The sequence below is a fragment of the Schistocerca gregaria genome, chromosome 2, assembly GCF_023897955.1.
Source record: "Schistocerca gregaria isolate iqSchGreg1 chromosome 2, iqSchGreg1.2, whole genome shotgun sequence".
Classification (NCBI taxonomy): Eukaryota; Metazoa; Arthropoda; class Insecta; order Orthoptera; family Acrididae; genus Schistocerca; species Schistocerca gregaria.
Genome location: NC_064921.1, coordinates 83,514,537 through 83,532,549, shown reverse-complemented (window position 1 = coordinate 83,532,549; position 18,013 = coordinate 83,514,537). Strand labels below are relative to the sequence as shown.

Below are 18,013 nucleotides of genomic sequence, written 5' to 3'. Positions count from 1 at the left end.
AGCGTACAGCCCGACCTCGTCTGTTGACTGACAGAGACCGCCGACAGTTGAAGAGGGTCTTAATGTTTAATAGGCGGAGATGTATCCAGATCGTCACACAGGAATTCCATACTGCATCAGGAGCCACTTCAAGTACTATGGCAGTTATGCGGGAGGTGAGAAAACTTTGATTTCATGGTCCAGCGGCTGCTCATGTCACACATGACGCCAGTAAATGCCAAACGACGTTTCGCTTGGCGTAATGATTGGACGATTGAACAGTGGAAAAATGTTATGTGTAGTGAAGAATCACGGTACACAATGTGGCGATCCGATGGCAGGGTGTGGGTATGGCGAATGACCGGTGAACGTCATCTGCCAGCGTCTGTAGTGCCAACAGTATAATTCGGAGCCGGTGATGTCATGGTGTGGTCATGTTTCTCATGGCGGGGGCTTGCATCCCTTGTTGTTCTGCGTGGCACTATCACAGCACAGGCCTACATTGATATTTTAAGCACCTTCTTCCTTCCCAGTGTTGAAGAGCAATTCGGGGCTGGCGATTGCATCTATCAACACGATCGAGCACCTGTTCACAATGAACGGCCTGTGGCTGAGTGGTTACACGACAATAAAATCCCTGTAACAGACTGACCTGCACAGAGTCCTGACCTGAATCCTACAGAACACCTTTGGGATGTTTTGGAACGCCGACTTCGTGCCACGCCTGACCGATCGACATCGATACCTCTCCTCAGTGCAGCAATCCGCGAAGAATGGGCTGCCATTCCCCAAGAAACCTTCTAGCACCTGACTGAACGTATGCCCGGAAGAGCGAAAGCTGCCATCAATGCTAAGGGTAGGCCAACACCATATTGAATTCCATCATTACCGATGGAGGGCGCCACGAACTTGTAAGTCATTTTGAGCCAGGTGTCCAGATACTTTTGGTCACATAGTGTAAGTGTATAAAATAGATGTATGCAGAGGTTGGACAAAAGTATGGAAACACAGAGAGAAATGCATACTTGAACGTAAATGCAGATCCTAGCCTAGGTTGCAGATTACGCTGTACTATTTGACAAAGAACGGCACCTGCGCAATGTCAGTCGCGGCCAGAGCACTGGTTGTCTGGTTGATTCGAGGGAGGGGACCAAACAGCGAGGTCATCGGTCCCATTGGCCTTTCGAAGGGATCATCCCAGCGTTTGCCTGAAGCGATTTAAATCAGGATCACCAGTCCCGGGTCTGAACCGTCGTCATCCCTAATGCGAGTCCAGCGTGCTAACCATTGCGCCGCCTCACTAGGTCAGAACAGTGTTCTGTGTAATTATGACTGTATTATGTCGAAGGTCAGTACATTCCAAGAGGGGCCAGTTGTTGGTGCTCGTATGTTGGGTGCTTCAGTAACCAAACTAACCCGAAGTACACTACTGGCCATTAAAATTGCTACACCAAGAGGACATGCAGATGATAAACGGGTATTCATTGGGCAAATATATTACCGGTATACTAGAACTGACATGTGATTACATTTTCACGCAATTTGGGTGCAGAGACCGTGAGAAATCATTACCCAGAACAACCACCTCTGGCCCTAATATCGTCCTTGATACGCCTGGGCATCGAGTCAAACAGAGCTTGGATGGCGTGTACACGTACAGCTGCTCACGCAGCTTCAACACGATACCACAGTTCATCAAGAGTAGGCAGCAGTCCAGAAAGGCCCCGTACAGGACCTGCAGTATGCGGAAGTGCATTATCCTGCTGAAATTCAGGGTTTCGCAGGGATCGAATGAAGGGTAGAGCCACGGGTGGTAACACACCTGAAATGTAACGTCCACTGTTCAAAGTGCCGTCAGTGCGAAGAAGAGGTGACCGAGACGTGTGACCAGTGGCACCCATACCATCACACCGTGTGATACGCCGGTATGGCGATGACGAATAAACACTTCCAATGTGCGTTCACCGCGATGTCGCCAAACACGGATGTGACCATCATGATGCTGTAAATAGAACCTGGATTCATCCGCAATAGTATCGTCTTGCGATTCGTGTACCCAGGTTCGTCGTTGAGTACACTATCGCAGGTGCTCCTGTCTGTGATGCAGCGTCAAGGGTAACCACAGCCACGGTCTAGAAGCTGGTAGTCCATGCTGCTGCAGACATCGTCGAACTGTTCGTGCACATAGTTATTGTTTTGCAAACGTCCCCATCTGTTGACTCAGGGATCGAGACGTGGCTGCACGATCCGTTACAGCCATGCGGATAATATGCCTGTCATCTCGACTGCTAGTGATACGAGGCCGTTGCGATCCAGCACGGCGTTCCGTATTACCCTCCTGAACCCACCGATTCCATATTCTGCTAACTGTCATTGGATCTCGACCAATGTGAGCAGCAATGTCGCGATACGATAAACCGCAATCGCGATAGCCTACAATCCGACCTTTATCAAAGTCGGAAACGTGATGGTACGCATTTCTCCTCCTTACACGAGGCATCACAACAACGTTTCACCTGGCAACGCCGGTCAGCTGGTACTTGTGTATGAGAAACCGGTTGGAAACTTTCCTCGTGTCAGCACGTTGTAGGTGACGCCACCGGCGTCAGCCTTGTGTGAATGCTCTGAAAAGCTAATAATTTGTGTATCACAGCATCTTCATCCTGTCGGTTAAATTTCGCGTCTATAGCACGTCATCTTCGTGGTGTAGCAATTTTAATGTGGTGTATTTTGTTTTTCGAGAAGCATGGTATCGAAGCTTTATATCTCTTACAGGGAAAGCGGAGAAACGTCATCCCGTAAGTCAGAAAGCGTCCGAAAATGTGTATTCACTGTTAGCGACGGACGGTCATTGAAGAGAATTATTCTGACGTAAAAGGACAACAGCAGCAGAAGTCACTGCAGAATAAACGTCGCTCTCGCCAACCCTGTCACCACTAAAACAACACGAAGGTAGCTCCATAAGCAGGGAATCGCAGGGCGAGCTGGGATTCCAAAACCACTCATCAGTGATGCAAATGCCATCAGGAGGAAAACATGGTGCCAGAACCACAAAACCTGAACTACGGAGCAATGGAAGAAAGTTATTTGATCGGATAAGTCTTGTTTCACTTTGTCTCCAACTTCTGACCGAGTTTACTTCCCAAGTGGGAAACATGCTGGGGGTTCGGTGATAAGTTGGACAGCCATATCGTGGTATACCATGGGCTCCAGATTACTGTGCAAGGTTGCATTACTGCCACGAGAATGTGACAGTTGTGGCTGATGAGGTCCATCCCTCAGTACACTGTTTGTTCCCCAATGGAGATGCTGTGTTCCAGGACAATGGAGCCCCTGATCACACAGCTCTCATCGTCCAGTGCTGGTTTTGCGAGCACGAGGATGAACTGCCACACCTCCCCTAGCCACAACAGTCACCAGATATTATTGAGCCTTTGTGATCTGCTTTGGAGAGAAGGGTGCGTGATCGCTATCACCTCGTCATCGTCACCTGAATTTGCCACTATTTTGCAGAAAGAAAGGCATAATATTCCCTTGAGAACCATACCGTATCCGTGTTTATCCATTCAGAGACGACTGGAAGCTGGTTTTAGTGAGTTTCCTTCACAGTATTAAGTATGGAAATGTCTTTCTAGTGTTTCCTTATTTTTGTCCAACCCCTGTAAATGCCGCTTACAAGACGGAGATGCTTCTGCTAAGACTCCAGCGTTGTTGATGAGAACGTCGACGCCACCCAGGTTGTCTTGAATCCACCTGAAGACGGACATGATGCTCTCCTCACTACTGACATCTCCTTCTATGGCGTGCAGTTTGCCCGGTGCATCTTTCAGCTCCAGCTCCTGGACATATAACACACATTCTTACCGAATGCAGTAAAGGCACACAATTGTGGATTCCGGTATCAGATGTAGAATTTCGGAACACGTATTATGTCGAGTATAATCACTTTTCTGAAGACTAGAAATCTACTCTGTAGGAATCAGCATGGGTTTCGAAAAAGGCGATCGTGTGAAATCCAGCTAGCGCTATTCGTCCACAAGACTCAGAGGGCCATAGACACGTGTTCACAGGTAGATGCCGTTATTTCTTGACTTCCGCATGGCGTTCGATACAGTTCCACACAGTCGTTTAATGAACAAAGTAAGAGCATATGGACTATCAGACCAAGTGTGTGATAGGATTCAAGAGTTCCTAGATAACAGAACGCAGGATGTCATTCTCAATGGAGGGAAGTCTTGTGAAGTAAGAGTGATTTCAGGTGTGCCGCAGGGGAGTGTCGTATGACCGTTGCTATTCACGATATACATAAATGACGTTGTGGATAACATCGGAAGTTCACTGAGGCTTTTTGCGGATTATGCTGTAGTATATCGAGAGGTTGTAACAATGGAAAATTGTACTGAAGTGTAGGATCTGCAACGAATTGACGCATGGTGCAGGGAACGGCAATTGAATCTCAACGTACACAAGTGTAATGTGCAGCGAATACATAGAAAGAAAGATCCTTTATGATTTAGCTCCAATATAGCAGGTCAGCAACTGGAAGCAGTTAATTCCATAAATTATCTGGGAGTAGGCACCAGAAGTGTTTTAAAATGGAATGATGATATAAAGTTGATCGTCGGTAAAGCAGACGCCAGACTGAGATTCATTCGAAGAATCCTAAGGAGATGCAATCCGAAAACAAAGGAAGTATGTTACAGTACAGTTGTTCGCCCACTGCTTGAATATTGTTCACCAGTGTGGGATCCGTACCAAATAGGGTTGATAGAAGGGATAGAGAGATGCAGCGGAGAGCAGAGCGCTACGTTACAGGATCATTTGGTAATCGCTAAAGCGTTACGGAGATGATAGATAAACTCCAGTGGAAGACTCTGCAGGAGAGACGCTCTGTAGCTCGGTACGGGCTTTTGTTGAAGTTTCGAGAACATACCTTCGCCGAGGAGTCAAGCAGTATATTGCTCTCTCCTACGTTTATCTCGCGAAGAGACCATGAGGATAAAATCAGAGAGATTAGAGCCCACACAGAGGCATACCAACAATCTTTCTTTCCACGAACAATACGAGGCTGGAATAGAAGGGAGAACCGATAGAGGTACTCAAGGTACCCTCCGCCACACACCGTCAGGTGGTTTGTGGAGTATGGATCTAGATGCATATGTAGATATAGTGCAACAAACCCAAATTTTTCTGAAACTTTGCTGAAGGTAGCTAACATGTATTTTCGCAACTTCAGCTCCGTTGGTTTCAAACTGTGTAGATTGGTATATAGTGTTCTGGCGTAAGCAGAAGCTCCGGAACGAAGATGCAGAACGCAAGACTAGAGAAGGCGGTGAGGAAACGTCTGTTAGTGGTGCGCGGAATAGGACCGCACCGCGCCAGGCGCGCTCTCTGCAAGAAGTGAATATAAGCGCCGCTCCTGCCAGCATTGGTGGCTGAGATAGCTTCAGTGTACTGGCATTAGTGGAAAGTACTTGCGGAGCGTTTTACACGAACAACTACACTCCTGGAAATTGAAATAAGAACACCGTGAATTCATTGTCCCAGGAAGGGGAAACTTTATTGACACATTCCTGGGGTCAGATACATCACATGATCACACTGACAGAACCACAGGCACATAGACGCAGGCAACAGAGCATGCACAATGTCGGCACTAGTACAGTGTATATCCACCTTTCGCAGCAATGCAGGCTGCTATTCTCCCATGGAGACGATCGTAGAGATGCTGGCTGTAGTCCTTTGGAACGGCTTGCCATGCCATTTCCACCTGGCACCTCAGTTGGACCAGCGTTCGTGCTGGACGTGCAGACCGCGTGAAACGACGCTTCATCCAGTACCAAACATGCTCAATGGGGGACAGATCCGGAGATCTTGCTGGCCAGGGTAGTTGACTTACACCTTCTAGAGCACGTTGGGTGGCACGGGATACATGCGAACGTGCATTGTCCTGTTGGAACAGCAAGTTCCCTTGCTGGTCTAGGAATGGTAGAACGATGGGTTCGATGACGGTTTCGATGTACCGTGCACTATTCAGTGTCCCCTCGACGATCACCAGAGGTGTACGGCCAGTGTAGGAGATCACTCCCCACAACATGATGCCGGGTGTTGGCCCTGTGTGCCTCGGTCGTATGCAGTCCTGATTGTGGCGCTCACCTGCACGGCGCCAAACACGCATACGACCATCATTGGCACCAAGGCAGAAGCGACTCTCATCGCTGAAGACGACACGTCTCCATTCGTCCCTCCATTCACGCCTGTCGCGACACCACTGGAGGCGGGCTGCACGATGTTGGGGCGTGAGCGGAAGACGGCCTAACGGTGTGCGGGACCGTAGCCCAGCTTCATGGAGACGGTTGCGAATGGTCCTCCCCGATACCCCAAGAGCAACAGTGTCCCTAATTTGCTGGGAAGTGGCGGTGCGGTCCCCTACGGCACTGCGTGGGATACTACGGTCTTGGCGTGCATCCGTGCGTCAATGCGGTCCGGTTCCAGGTCGACGGGCACGTGCACCTTCCGCCGACCACTGGCGACAACATCGATGTACTGTGGAGACCTTACGCCCCACGTGTTGAGCAATTCGGCGGTACGTCCACCCGGCCTCCCGCATGCCCACTATACGCCCTCGCTCAAAGTCCGTCAACTGCACATACGGTTCACGTCCACGCTGTCGCGGCATGCTACCAGTGTTAAAGACTGTGATGGAGCTCCGTATGCCACGGCAAACTGGCTGACACTGACGGCGGCGGTGCACAAATGCTGCGCAGCTAGCGCCATTCGACGGCCAACACCGCGCTTCCTGGTGTGTCCGCTGTGCCGTGCGTGTGATCATTGCTTGTACAGCCCTCTCGCAGTGTCCGGAGCAAGTATGGTGGGTCTGACACACCGGTGTCAATGTGTTCTTTTTTCCATTTCCAGGAGTGTAGTTGTTATCCTTATCTGTTAGTTGTCTGGACTTTGCCTATAGCAATGACTATTGCTGTTTGCATGTTACTTGCGACGACGATGTAACTCCAGGATTAAGTATTGTCAATTTGCTTTATAGAAATAAAACTACTAATGTTATTAGTTTGAATTGCTGCATCCCTGAGGCACCCTATAAGCGACGAGTGGGCAAGATGCCACATATAGTTTGAAAATTATATCTGAAATGAATTGTGCAATTTTTACGAATACAAATTATTAGTATATTGTAACCTGCATTTCTTTAGGATTCTATACCGAATTTATAACCATATATCTGGTATCACACGGTATGAAAACTTTAGCGGCGCATTTATAGAAGAAACCTGAAAGCAGATTGGGTGAGGTTGGTATATCTTGACTTAGATGTAAAGCTTGTCCTGCCCTGATATCAGGGTACAGTTATAGGATGTTCTCGGCTATTGTCAGGGAAGGGGGCAGGGTTAGATGTATTTGATGCAGAGTTTTTTATTTAGTCTTGGAATTCTGGTTAGTGTGTTGGTCCTATTTTGTGTGTTGGTAAGAAATATGAGAGTAATAAGGAGTAAAGGTAATGACATTAACGACAAACTTAGTACCAAAACTGGGTTCCACACTGTAGAGAAACTGAAGAAATTCTGCTGCCTTGGAAGAAAAATAACAAATTACAGGCGAAGCAAGGAGCATACGAAAAGATGTGGTGCTGTCGCAGGCAAGGACGGCGTTCCTGGAGGAAAGAAGTCTACTAAACATTGTCCTTAATCCGCTGGAGAATTTTCTGAGAACGTAATTCTGGAGCACAGCATCGCACGGTAGTAAAACAAGGACTGTGGCAAAACCGGAAAAGAAGAGAATCGAAGCGTTTGCGACGTGGTGCTACAGAAAAAGGTCGAAAAACAGGTGGAGTGAAAAGGAATGAGGGTGTTCTTCGCCGAATCGTCGAAGAAAGAAACACACGGAAAACACTGGCAAGGAGACCGGACAGTATGACAGGACAGTTGTTAAGGCATCAGTGAATCACCTTTTTGGTAATAGAGGACGTAAGGTGCAATTACTTCTTGTCCACATTCTGTAATAGGTCACGCAAGTCGGGTTTCAGTTGGGGTAATCCCTGATGCTTCATAGCCAATGTCCAATCTCAGTGTACTGAGAGTCATCGTTCTGTCGTAAATACACACATCAAAAAAATGTTTTGCATTCCCCTGGTTCCCAGGACGCCTGACGATAGATGTTGACTATGGATATTGTATCACAGGCACAGTCCATTTGACTGTTCAGAGATGTCACTGAAGCCACCCAAAGATGTAAACAACCATGTATGCGCCTATTAGACGGAGGGGGTACGATCAGTTCCAATCATTCCACCAGGAATGAGGTACACGGCTTGTGCTGCTTGTAGTTCAACCATGCCTAGACGGTCAATGCCGCGATTCGATCGCGTCCGCATTGTCACTTTGTGCCACGAAGGGCTCTCAACAGGGGGAGTGTCCAGGCGTCTCGGGGTGAACCAAAGCGATGTTGTTCCGACATGGAGCAGATACAGAGAGACGGGAACTGTCGATGACATTCCTCAATCAGGCCGCCCAAAAGCTACTACTGCAGTGGATGACCGCTATCTAGAGATTATGGCTGGGAGGAACCCTGAAGCAACGCCACCGTGTTGAATAATGCTTTTCGTGCAGCCACAGGACGTCGCGTTACGAGTCAGACTGTGCTCAGTAGGCTGGACGATGTGTAACTTCACTCCCGACGTCCACGGCGATGTCCATCTTTGCAACTACGACACATACACCGCGGTACAGATAGGCCCAACAAGATGCCGAGTGAACCGCTCAGGATTGGCATCACGTTCTCTTCACCGATGATTGTGCCTTCAACCAGACAATCGTCGGTGTCGTGTTTGGAGGCTACCTGGTCAGGCTGAATGCCTTAGACACACTGCCAAGCGAGTGCAGCAAGGTGGAGGTTCCCAGCTGTTTTGGGATGACACTGTGTGCGGCCGACGTACGCCGATGGTGGCCATGGAAGGCGCCGTAACGGCTGTGAGATACGTGAATGCCATCCTCCGATCGATAGTGCAACCATATCGGGAGCATATTGGCGAGGCATTCGTTTTCATGGACGGCAATTGGCGCCCACATAGGGCACATTTTGAGAATGACTTCCTTCAGGATAACGACATCGCTCGAGTAGAGTGGCCACATTTTCCCCAGACATTGACCCTATCGAACATGCCTGGGATAGCCTGAAAAGGGTTGTTTTTGGACGACGTGACCTACACACTGTGATGCTACGACGAATCGCCGTTGAGAGTGGGACAATGTGGACCAACAGAGCCTTGCTGAACTTGTGGATAGTATGCAACGACGAATACAGGCATGCATCAATGCAAGAGATGCTACTGGGTATCAGATGTACCGGCATCTACAGGAATCAGGAACACCACCTCTGGAGGTCTCGCTGTATGGTGGTACAACATGCGATGTGTGGTTTTCATGAGCAATAAAAAGGGTGGAAGTGGTGTTTATGTTGATCTTTATTTCAGTTTTCTGTGTAGCTCCCGAAACTCTCGAAACTGAAGTGATGCAAAACTTTTCTTTGATTTGTGTAGTTTAGTGACGGTCGGACGATTTAGTTCGGCTAGTGTTGCAGAAACCTACTCTATAATCGTTCTAATAAAGGTATTTTAGGTGTATATTGCTGCTCTATCGGAGCAGTTAGGGAAACGTCCTCTAATTTTTTTTCTAATGAGGAATGGCCATTGACTAGTGTTGCTTATTATCCGTCTTATGTGCGTCGTATAGCTGAAATATGTCTCCATACGGACTACCAAGTATTTTTCTGAGTCAATCAATGGAAGTGTGATGTCTAGGATAGTGAATATGATGTTGTTATTTATGTGTCTTTCGTGGCTTTGCCTTGATACGCCTAATGTACATAATTTTTTTCAGCGTTAGGAGGTGCTGCTATTTTATCGTGTAACTTCCCCCGCGTGCAGCTTACTATTTGGCTGGATGTTGTCAAGCGATAATTCCTGATTACTGGCTTCGGCGTTATCAGGTGCTCTTCACTTTCACCTGATACGGTGCCATGGAACTTTTTTACTTCCATAACCTACAGATAAATCTGATGCACCTGTTGCGATAACATCAGACAGAATAAAATAGCTCGTAGATGTAAAAATACGCAGCGTTATCTCTTGGAATTTTTCAGTCCATTTAGCTGCATTCGTAGAAGTGACTGAAAGTGCTTACTGACATTTCAATCACTCGCCGCTATACATTTATATAAGGCAAATTTTTAGCAACGCTTGCCCTTTGTTCTGCTCCTGCGCCGCACGTGTAGTTTTATAAGATAAACATATATCGTAAAATTACCCTGATAGTGTTGTGTAGCGCGCACCGCGCTGGCTTTCGAGACAATGATCGTATTCGCATACCACATTAACTGCTCTTGGTCCGAAATATTTATGTAACTACTTATTTTTTGCTGACCAGATTAGGGCCTTAAGTCCCTCTCTTACATCTGACCACGAACAGCACATGCCAAAGGTATTAAAGAACATTCGTAGGTATAATAATAATATAATAATTGATGCTAATTGTGATAATAATAATAATTGACATTAGTAAAAATAGTGATAATATTAGTGAAGGGCATTAAGGGAAGCGTTCATGAAAAACATATACTGTTTAAAAGATTCACCGAATCCACAGTTTTGAAGATACGACAATGAAATATGTGCTGTGCTTTACGTGAAATCAACACATTTACTGTTAATTTCCTTGGATTTTATATCTAAGTTTTTAATAGAATTTTAAAATTTAGTTTCAAGTAATCTCTTTGGAAGTAGTACGCTTTTGACATGAGGTTTTTTGGATACATCAAACTGGAGACTGTTAATAATTTTTTACTTGCAATTCTCTAGGTATAATAGAAAATTCACGCAAAATTCCAAGCGCTTTGCCCATGTCCCAGCTTATACTCAATTTTCAAAATTTATTCTCGACAAAATATTTCTTACGTTTATAGTACTACCTGTACAATATTTCATAATTCTATTCTTCATCGATTCTAAGCAAAGGATACATACACTTTAAAAACACAATTTTCAGGAAATGCAACTTAAAAGTACAACCTGTCGTATTATCTTATGTCACCTCTTGACTAGGTCGCATATTTGTACTCATGGTCTTCTTCCCCTTAAAGGTATCTCTTTAGGTTTCTTATTTTCCGCTTCGTTCTTTTACCAGGTCTTCAACTTTCTTTTCACTTGCAGAAAGGCGCTGTAAACCTGTTTTTCTGAACATAACTTGAGCGAAATTTGCTCTCTTAAAGCCCATTCTCCCTACGTCCCCATCATTAAATACAAGGACTGTATCATAAGTTGCGATTTTGAGAGCTGTAGCAGATGAAAATGTGATTTTAGGTCATCGTTTCCATATGAGAGAATATAGAGACTTATTTGAATTCTGAATTTTGTCATGAACACACTTTTTTAGAAGTATAGGTCAGAAACCTGTAAATGGGCTTGCCACTTGTGGCAGCAGGAAAAGGCGGTTTTATTTACAAAACAAGTGTTTGTATGCTTGCTTTGGATACCTGTAATTGTGAATGTAGGGATTGTTATCGCTCTGAGACTGTACATACTGAAATGTTGCTTCAAAAAATGGCTGTGGCGGGAAGGTCACATAACATATTTAATTCATTTTCAGGCTCTGCCAGTGCGACTTTATAACTGAAGCTTTGGGAATTTATTTTCCATGATTTCTACTAATAAATAAAAAATCAAAAACTGACATTTTTGATCAATTTCATGAACACCCCCCCTTAAGAGTAACATAGATTAGCTCAACATATTTGAATACACGTTTAGTATTACAGAAACGGAAAGGATAGGAAAAGAGGAGAAGATGTAAGTGACAGTGAGAGTTTCTGTCAGAAAATAAGAGAAATTAAATAGACAACTCTGCAAAAAAAGAGATGAGAAAAGTGTTAGGGGAAGTGGGATTCATGAGAGTGACCTGCGGACTAGTATACTGGAGAAATGGTTATTGTGATAGTAGGGAGGCCATTACCTGCGTCTTGATGTTTGGAAGGAATTTAATTTCTCTGATTTTTTGAGGAAATGTGTTTCAAAGTTGCAGTCCTGATACGGGAAATCATTCAGAGAACAGGAAAATGTTATGTGATAATGCAGAGAGGATTTTAACTTGTTGAAAACGAATATTTTTGCCGTGTTGTTAAGATAGTAGTGTAAGAGTTGAAGATAAGTAAGAGGCAGTGCAATCTATGAGAAGACGATAGAGCAGGAATAGAGTATGATAGTCTCTATGCCTATTGGCACACACCCTTGACAACTGTTCGCAGGCAGGAGTGATATGGTTGAATAGCATACATCAGAAATGTATCGCACCCAAGCATTTAACACCAGCTTTAGCCTGTATCAGCTTTTGTATGAAAATCCTTGGAGCATAGCATCACTGTAATCAAGTATGGGGAGTATTATTGGGTCTACGAGTTACTTTATAACCTCGAAAGTAAATAGTTCATTGTATTTCTGTAGCGAATTAAGTGACATTGTATCTTCTTACAGACTGTAGTTTTGTTTCCCGTCCAGTCTAAGTGATGGACCAGAATTAACCCCAAGTTCCTTACAGAAGAGGAAAAGTTGTTTCAGCCCGTTTAGGATTAAGGGAGGAACAACTGTGTGATAATAATTCTTTCGTGAGTGACGAAGAGTAGTTTCAAATATATGTCTTGACTTTCAAATATATGTCCTGCATCCTCACAGATAAGGCGCATAAGTCTATTGGTCTTACATGTAGACTTAACTGAATGTCGTCAGCGTTTAGGTGATATTTGCAACATAACACAGTAGCTGAAACATCCTTAACAGATAACGAAAAAAAGTAATGGGCATAATACTGATCCTTGTGGGACCCCTGATACTATGTCCGTTCATTGGGACCTTTTGGTTTCATATAAACTTTTCAAGTGCATCTCATGTTCTTTTGAAGATGTCCTTTAATAAATATCTTAAAGCTGTGTAGCACCAAGCATTCAATCTGTTCATCCAACTTTTTTATTGTTTATGAATAAGGGACTCATGATCTGCAGTGCCTAATTGCTAGGTGATGATATAATTATAATTTATTCGTTTTGTTACCTCAGTTACATTTGTTACTATGAAAATTATTTGATAATATTGAAAAAGACTGTAACAAGCAATCACTAAACGTACAAAACAAAAGACAGAGTAATGTATCAAGCCTCAGATTCAAAATATTATTATTATGGGTTTGTCTTTGCTACAGATAGAGCCTTCATGAGACCTTGTACATAGCATGTATCAACCAATTGTTATTTTATTTTATACATACAGGCTGTAGTGGCGAGTGAAAATTTGTACGAGAGCTGGGAATCGAACTCAGATCTCCTGCTTACCAGGTAGGTGCGTTAGCAAGTAGGCCACGTTGGCAATGCGGTTCACACAACTACACGGATTACCTCCTGAGTCCAAATTCACGCAGTGCCCCAGTCAACAATTTGGACTGAGGAGGGAGGCAATACACACAGCTGTGTGAACTGCTGTGCAAGGTGACCTAGTTGCTATCGCACCTGCCTAGTAAGCAGGAGACCTGTGTTCGATTCCCAGCACTTGGTACAAATTTTCACTCGCCACTTCAGATTGTATACATAAAATCGTATCTGTACAAGACCACTAAAGTCTCTGAAACTGTGTCATTTCACTTGTACTTATTTTATAACACAAAATAGTAATAACAATAATCACTTTCTGTCAAGCACCACGGATTTTCTGTTAGATCGACTGTAAGTTCCATAATTCAGTTGTTCTTAATGCCTTACCACTTGCTACATAAATATTTTCTGTGGCGCAAGGATTGGGCAGGTTTCTGCAGACCAGGAAATGTTGTGGGGCCTGCAGAACACCGCACTCGCAGGCCTCTGTCCGCCAGTAAATGCATCCAAACTGTTGTTCATAGCTATCCATGCTCAACCGACACTGGTGGAAAAGGAAACGTAAGACAGACTCAGGCATTTCTGAGTGCAAGATTGAGGACGAAGAGTAAAGCAGTCATTCCTGCCGTCAACAGAAATGCCGTGACTGAATGGAAACAAGACTTTTCTCCCACCCAAGACACACACCGTCGATATTTCCACTGCTGTGCAGATATTTCCATCATGGTACAAAAAATAAAAGAGGGAATGAAATGAAAGAATACAGTATTACTCTGTAACGAGACACGTGAGATTACGCGTTACTTATACCAGTGTGCTCTGAAAATATCCTTGAACAAGCTCCTAAATTTTTTCAGTAGAGTATGGATTAGCACTATACATACAGGCTAGTCTTAATGTAGTTTCTGGGAAGTTCCCTACAAATGTTGCTATAGTTCTCAATCTACATCTCAGAAAATACGATAAATAAACAGGTACAAGTGTGTAGCTCACAAAAAGAAGTTCATGCAATTCACTAACATATGTTATACAGGCCTGGTCGTCCTTGTATTATGGACACATCTGGTCCACAAAATTTAAAAGTAAAAACTGCTAAATCATAAAATATAGAGGATCCTGGCACACATGGGACAATGCTAGAAAGAAGAAGTATATCTCTAAATTGTAGTCACAGAAGTTTTCTTTACGTAAACTTCTTTGCAATTATATGAATGTGTGGTGTCTGCTCCTTCGGACATGTCTGAAAGAACAGACACCAAGCGAAATCGGTGGCTGTGAGGCACTATACGTAAATTGAAGGTTGATGTGGGAGAAAGGAAAGGAAAGGGATTATGGGTATCAGCTGCATAGGGACATTATGCGGAATCAGCGGCGACGAACGAAAATGCTTGCCAGATCAGGATTCGAACCTGGGATCTCCCACTTACCAGGCAGTCGCATTAACAGTGTCTGTGTAGCGAATTAAAAGATAGTAGACTCTGTTTCTAGTTCTGCTGAGAAAAACATATCATACTTAGAAAAAAATTTAATAGTAATATGGGCGAGATCTAAAATGAGTTCAAACAAATCAAGACGTATATAAGTTTCTACAGAAAGAAAATGGGAAAAGTAAATGACAATGTAGAATCTGCTTAGATAAAGTAAGCAAAATTCAGAAAGTAAATCATAATGTGTACGACATGTCAAATGTATCTTTTTATGTTCACTGAAATGAATATAGTGATGTCAGAGAATTTGGTAATGTGAACCCTGTTGATTTTATTAGACAGTCCCATGGTCTGCCAGAAATTTCGAATAATAAGGATAAAACGTATTTTGTGACCAAATATTTAAGAGGATATTCACATGACTGGGCTGCTGACATTCTCAGTCTTGTAGTCCACACTAAGAATGTAGGGATTTGTTTTTGAAGAAATAGTGGCCTAGTACTGAGCAGTACAGCGGGCCAAATGAATTATGGAAAAGTGATGGGCATGATCCAAGAAAGGGTACCTTTAGTGATTTCTGTCACTATTCGCATAATAAATTTAAATACTTGGATAAAGAACTAGGTAGTGGAATGATAACTGTGGGATTAAATTGCAAACTGTCTCAGGAAATTAAAGAATTGCTTTTATCTGAAACCAGGAAACACATAAATGGTTTCTTCAAATATATGGAACAGAAGAGCAAATAAAACACAGGTTTTTGAATAGTGGAAGGAAATATGGCCATAAAAATCAATATAGAGGTGACTATACAGTAAACAGAATTAGTAAAACAGATGCTCGTGGGAACAAAGGTAGTTACAGAGGTGATTGGGCAACAAACAAAAAAGAGCCCTGTGACTAAAAACAACTTAATTTATGAGAGTATTAATTAATCAAAGTAGTACTAATAAGGTAATGGAGAAACATAGAAAGAGTCATCTGCTGAGTAAAAGTGTTTCCAACAATCTAAATCCTATAATAAAGAAAGAAGTAGGCATAATGACAGACCTGATTAGTAAGTTAGGAAGTGTTTCAACTCTTAAGTGTATAGTAGGTTACAAGAAGGGATATCGGATGCCAAGAAAAAATATAAAAAACTAAAGAAAAAGTAGACTGAATATCCTCCTCCTTGGTCAAAACTGTTATTGGAATTAAAGCAAATAATTACAGTTGATATTGAGAAGGCGGGAGTTATTACAGAGAATGTAGATGCAAATATTAATACTGGTAAGGATGTTGTGATAAGATGTGTGCAGGTAGTGGATGAACTGTTAGAAAAATAAATGATATTGAGCAGAAAGCTGATGTCAGAAGAGAAGGTGACTCATTTGTGATAGTAATAGATCATGAAGAGCCATTAGTTGACACTGACAAACTTAGTGAGGAAGATGTTTGTGAAACTTTAAATAAATGTGATACTATTGTAAATGGGGTGTAGAACAGAAATTTGTTGGTGTGAAAGATGCTGCTTTAGTGGATTTAGTGTCAGAATGTGTGGATTTAATGTGCGATGATCTTCACATAATGAATAACAGTGTGATCAAATGTCAGATAGAAAAAGAATCTGAAAATTTACTGACTGACAGAAACGTAAGTAATTCGCAACTAATGGAGTCATGTTCTTGTAATTATGCTAATGAAATAATATGGAAAACGTAGCATGGAAAAGCTACTGATGTGTCAGATTTTGGGGTGAACAAGACACCATTAATTCAAAAAGGATACTTTGTGTTTCTGCATAAAGTCAAGCGACGATACGCCAAGCGGGAACGTTAAAGAAGAGAGGGCTATGAGATGACCTCAGTAAATTGCACGCTGACCGACCCCTCTCCAGAACGAAGACGCGACGGCAGCAGCCTCTAAACAAAGATGGCATAAGCGCTGCTCCGCCTCGCCGCGGCCCAGTTACGAGTTCTACAGCAGCGAGTTCAAGAATAGCATCAACGCATTTCGCTTCTACTTTGTAGCATTGTCTGTTCTGAAGAGATTTCTTGTTTTGTCTGACGCCCCTTGCCTGTGACACATCTGTATTTCACAGAGTTAAATATTGTAATCATTCCTTTTGTAATAAGCTTAGGAAGTGTTGTCTACTGATCCGAAAAAGCAGGTTGCTTAGGAACCCCATACTTGACGAGTAGGCAGGATACAACACTTTCACGATATTGGAGTAGCTTGTATGCAGTTAATGAATGTTGTTTTGATTAAAATGAATGACAGTATGAGTGTAATAATGAAGGGAAGTATTAATCAGTAATTAGTGAAGTAGATCCAAATGGATTGCAAACAGTGACTGTGATTGAAATAACATGTGGAAAGATAACGAATAACAGTGTTAAAGAAAAATATTGAGTTGCAGACAGAAACACCGTTATTTCTGCTGAAAGTAAAAGTATATTTCAACGATCTGTAACCGAGATGTGGGAAATTTCACCGATAGGACACCAATAGTAGACAATAGTAAAGTTGGAAATATGAGCTGACGTTGTTGAAGGCAGAGATGGAGTTAAGTCAGCAATTTGTGAACTACCAATTACTATCAAAATAGAAATGAATAAAGTGGTCAGGAAACTCTGAGATCAGTAAATGAAGAAAGTATTGTGAATAGTGTCAAAAATCCTCTTCTTGACAAACTTGCAACTGATGTTGCTCTAGAGGTAGTACAGACAGAATGAATATAAATACTGATACAGGTGATTGTGATAGTAATAATAAATTGATTGTGGATGCAGAGCAAGTAAATAAAATCAGTGCTCAGGATTTGTGGTCCAATCAGAATCTGTTGACGTAAATATTAATGTTCCTGATGTACAGGTACTAATGAAACTGTCAATGAAGTATTCTATTAACAGGGAATGTAAAACTTTGGAGATTAATAGCAAGGCAAGTGTAATGCAATAAGAAAACGTTAAACTAATTAATGATGTGATGAAGTGTGGATATGACAAAAAAGTTTTTTCTAAAGCAACGAAATATGTTACTAAATTTTCAGCGATCCCTACAAGCAAACTGTTTAAAGATAATGATGAGATAAACAGTATGGTAAGTTTAGAAAGAATTTTTAGTATTGACAGTGAAGAAAACAGTTTCAGAAAGTGATTTTCAATGTAAATATGCAGTCAGTATTCTTTAGTATGTTAGTA

The 18,013-nt window shown here is 43.0% G+C and overlaps 1 protein-coding gene across 1 annotated transcript in view; it reads right to left on the bottom strand.

Annotated features, from left to right (window-relative positions):
• LOC126336360 (dehydrogenase/reductase SDR family member 11-like) overlaps positions 1 to 18,013 on the bottom strand; it is a 61,405-nt gene that overhangs the window by 31,407 nt on the left and 11,985 nt on the right. The window contains exon 2 of the mRNA XM_049999954.1: positions 3,656 to 3,818. Coding sequence (XP_049855911.1) covers positions 3,656 to 3,818 — 163 coding nt within the window. The remainder of the gene's footprint in view (positions 1 to 3,655; positions 3,819 to 18,013) is intronic.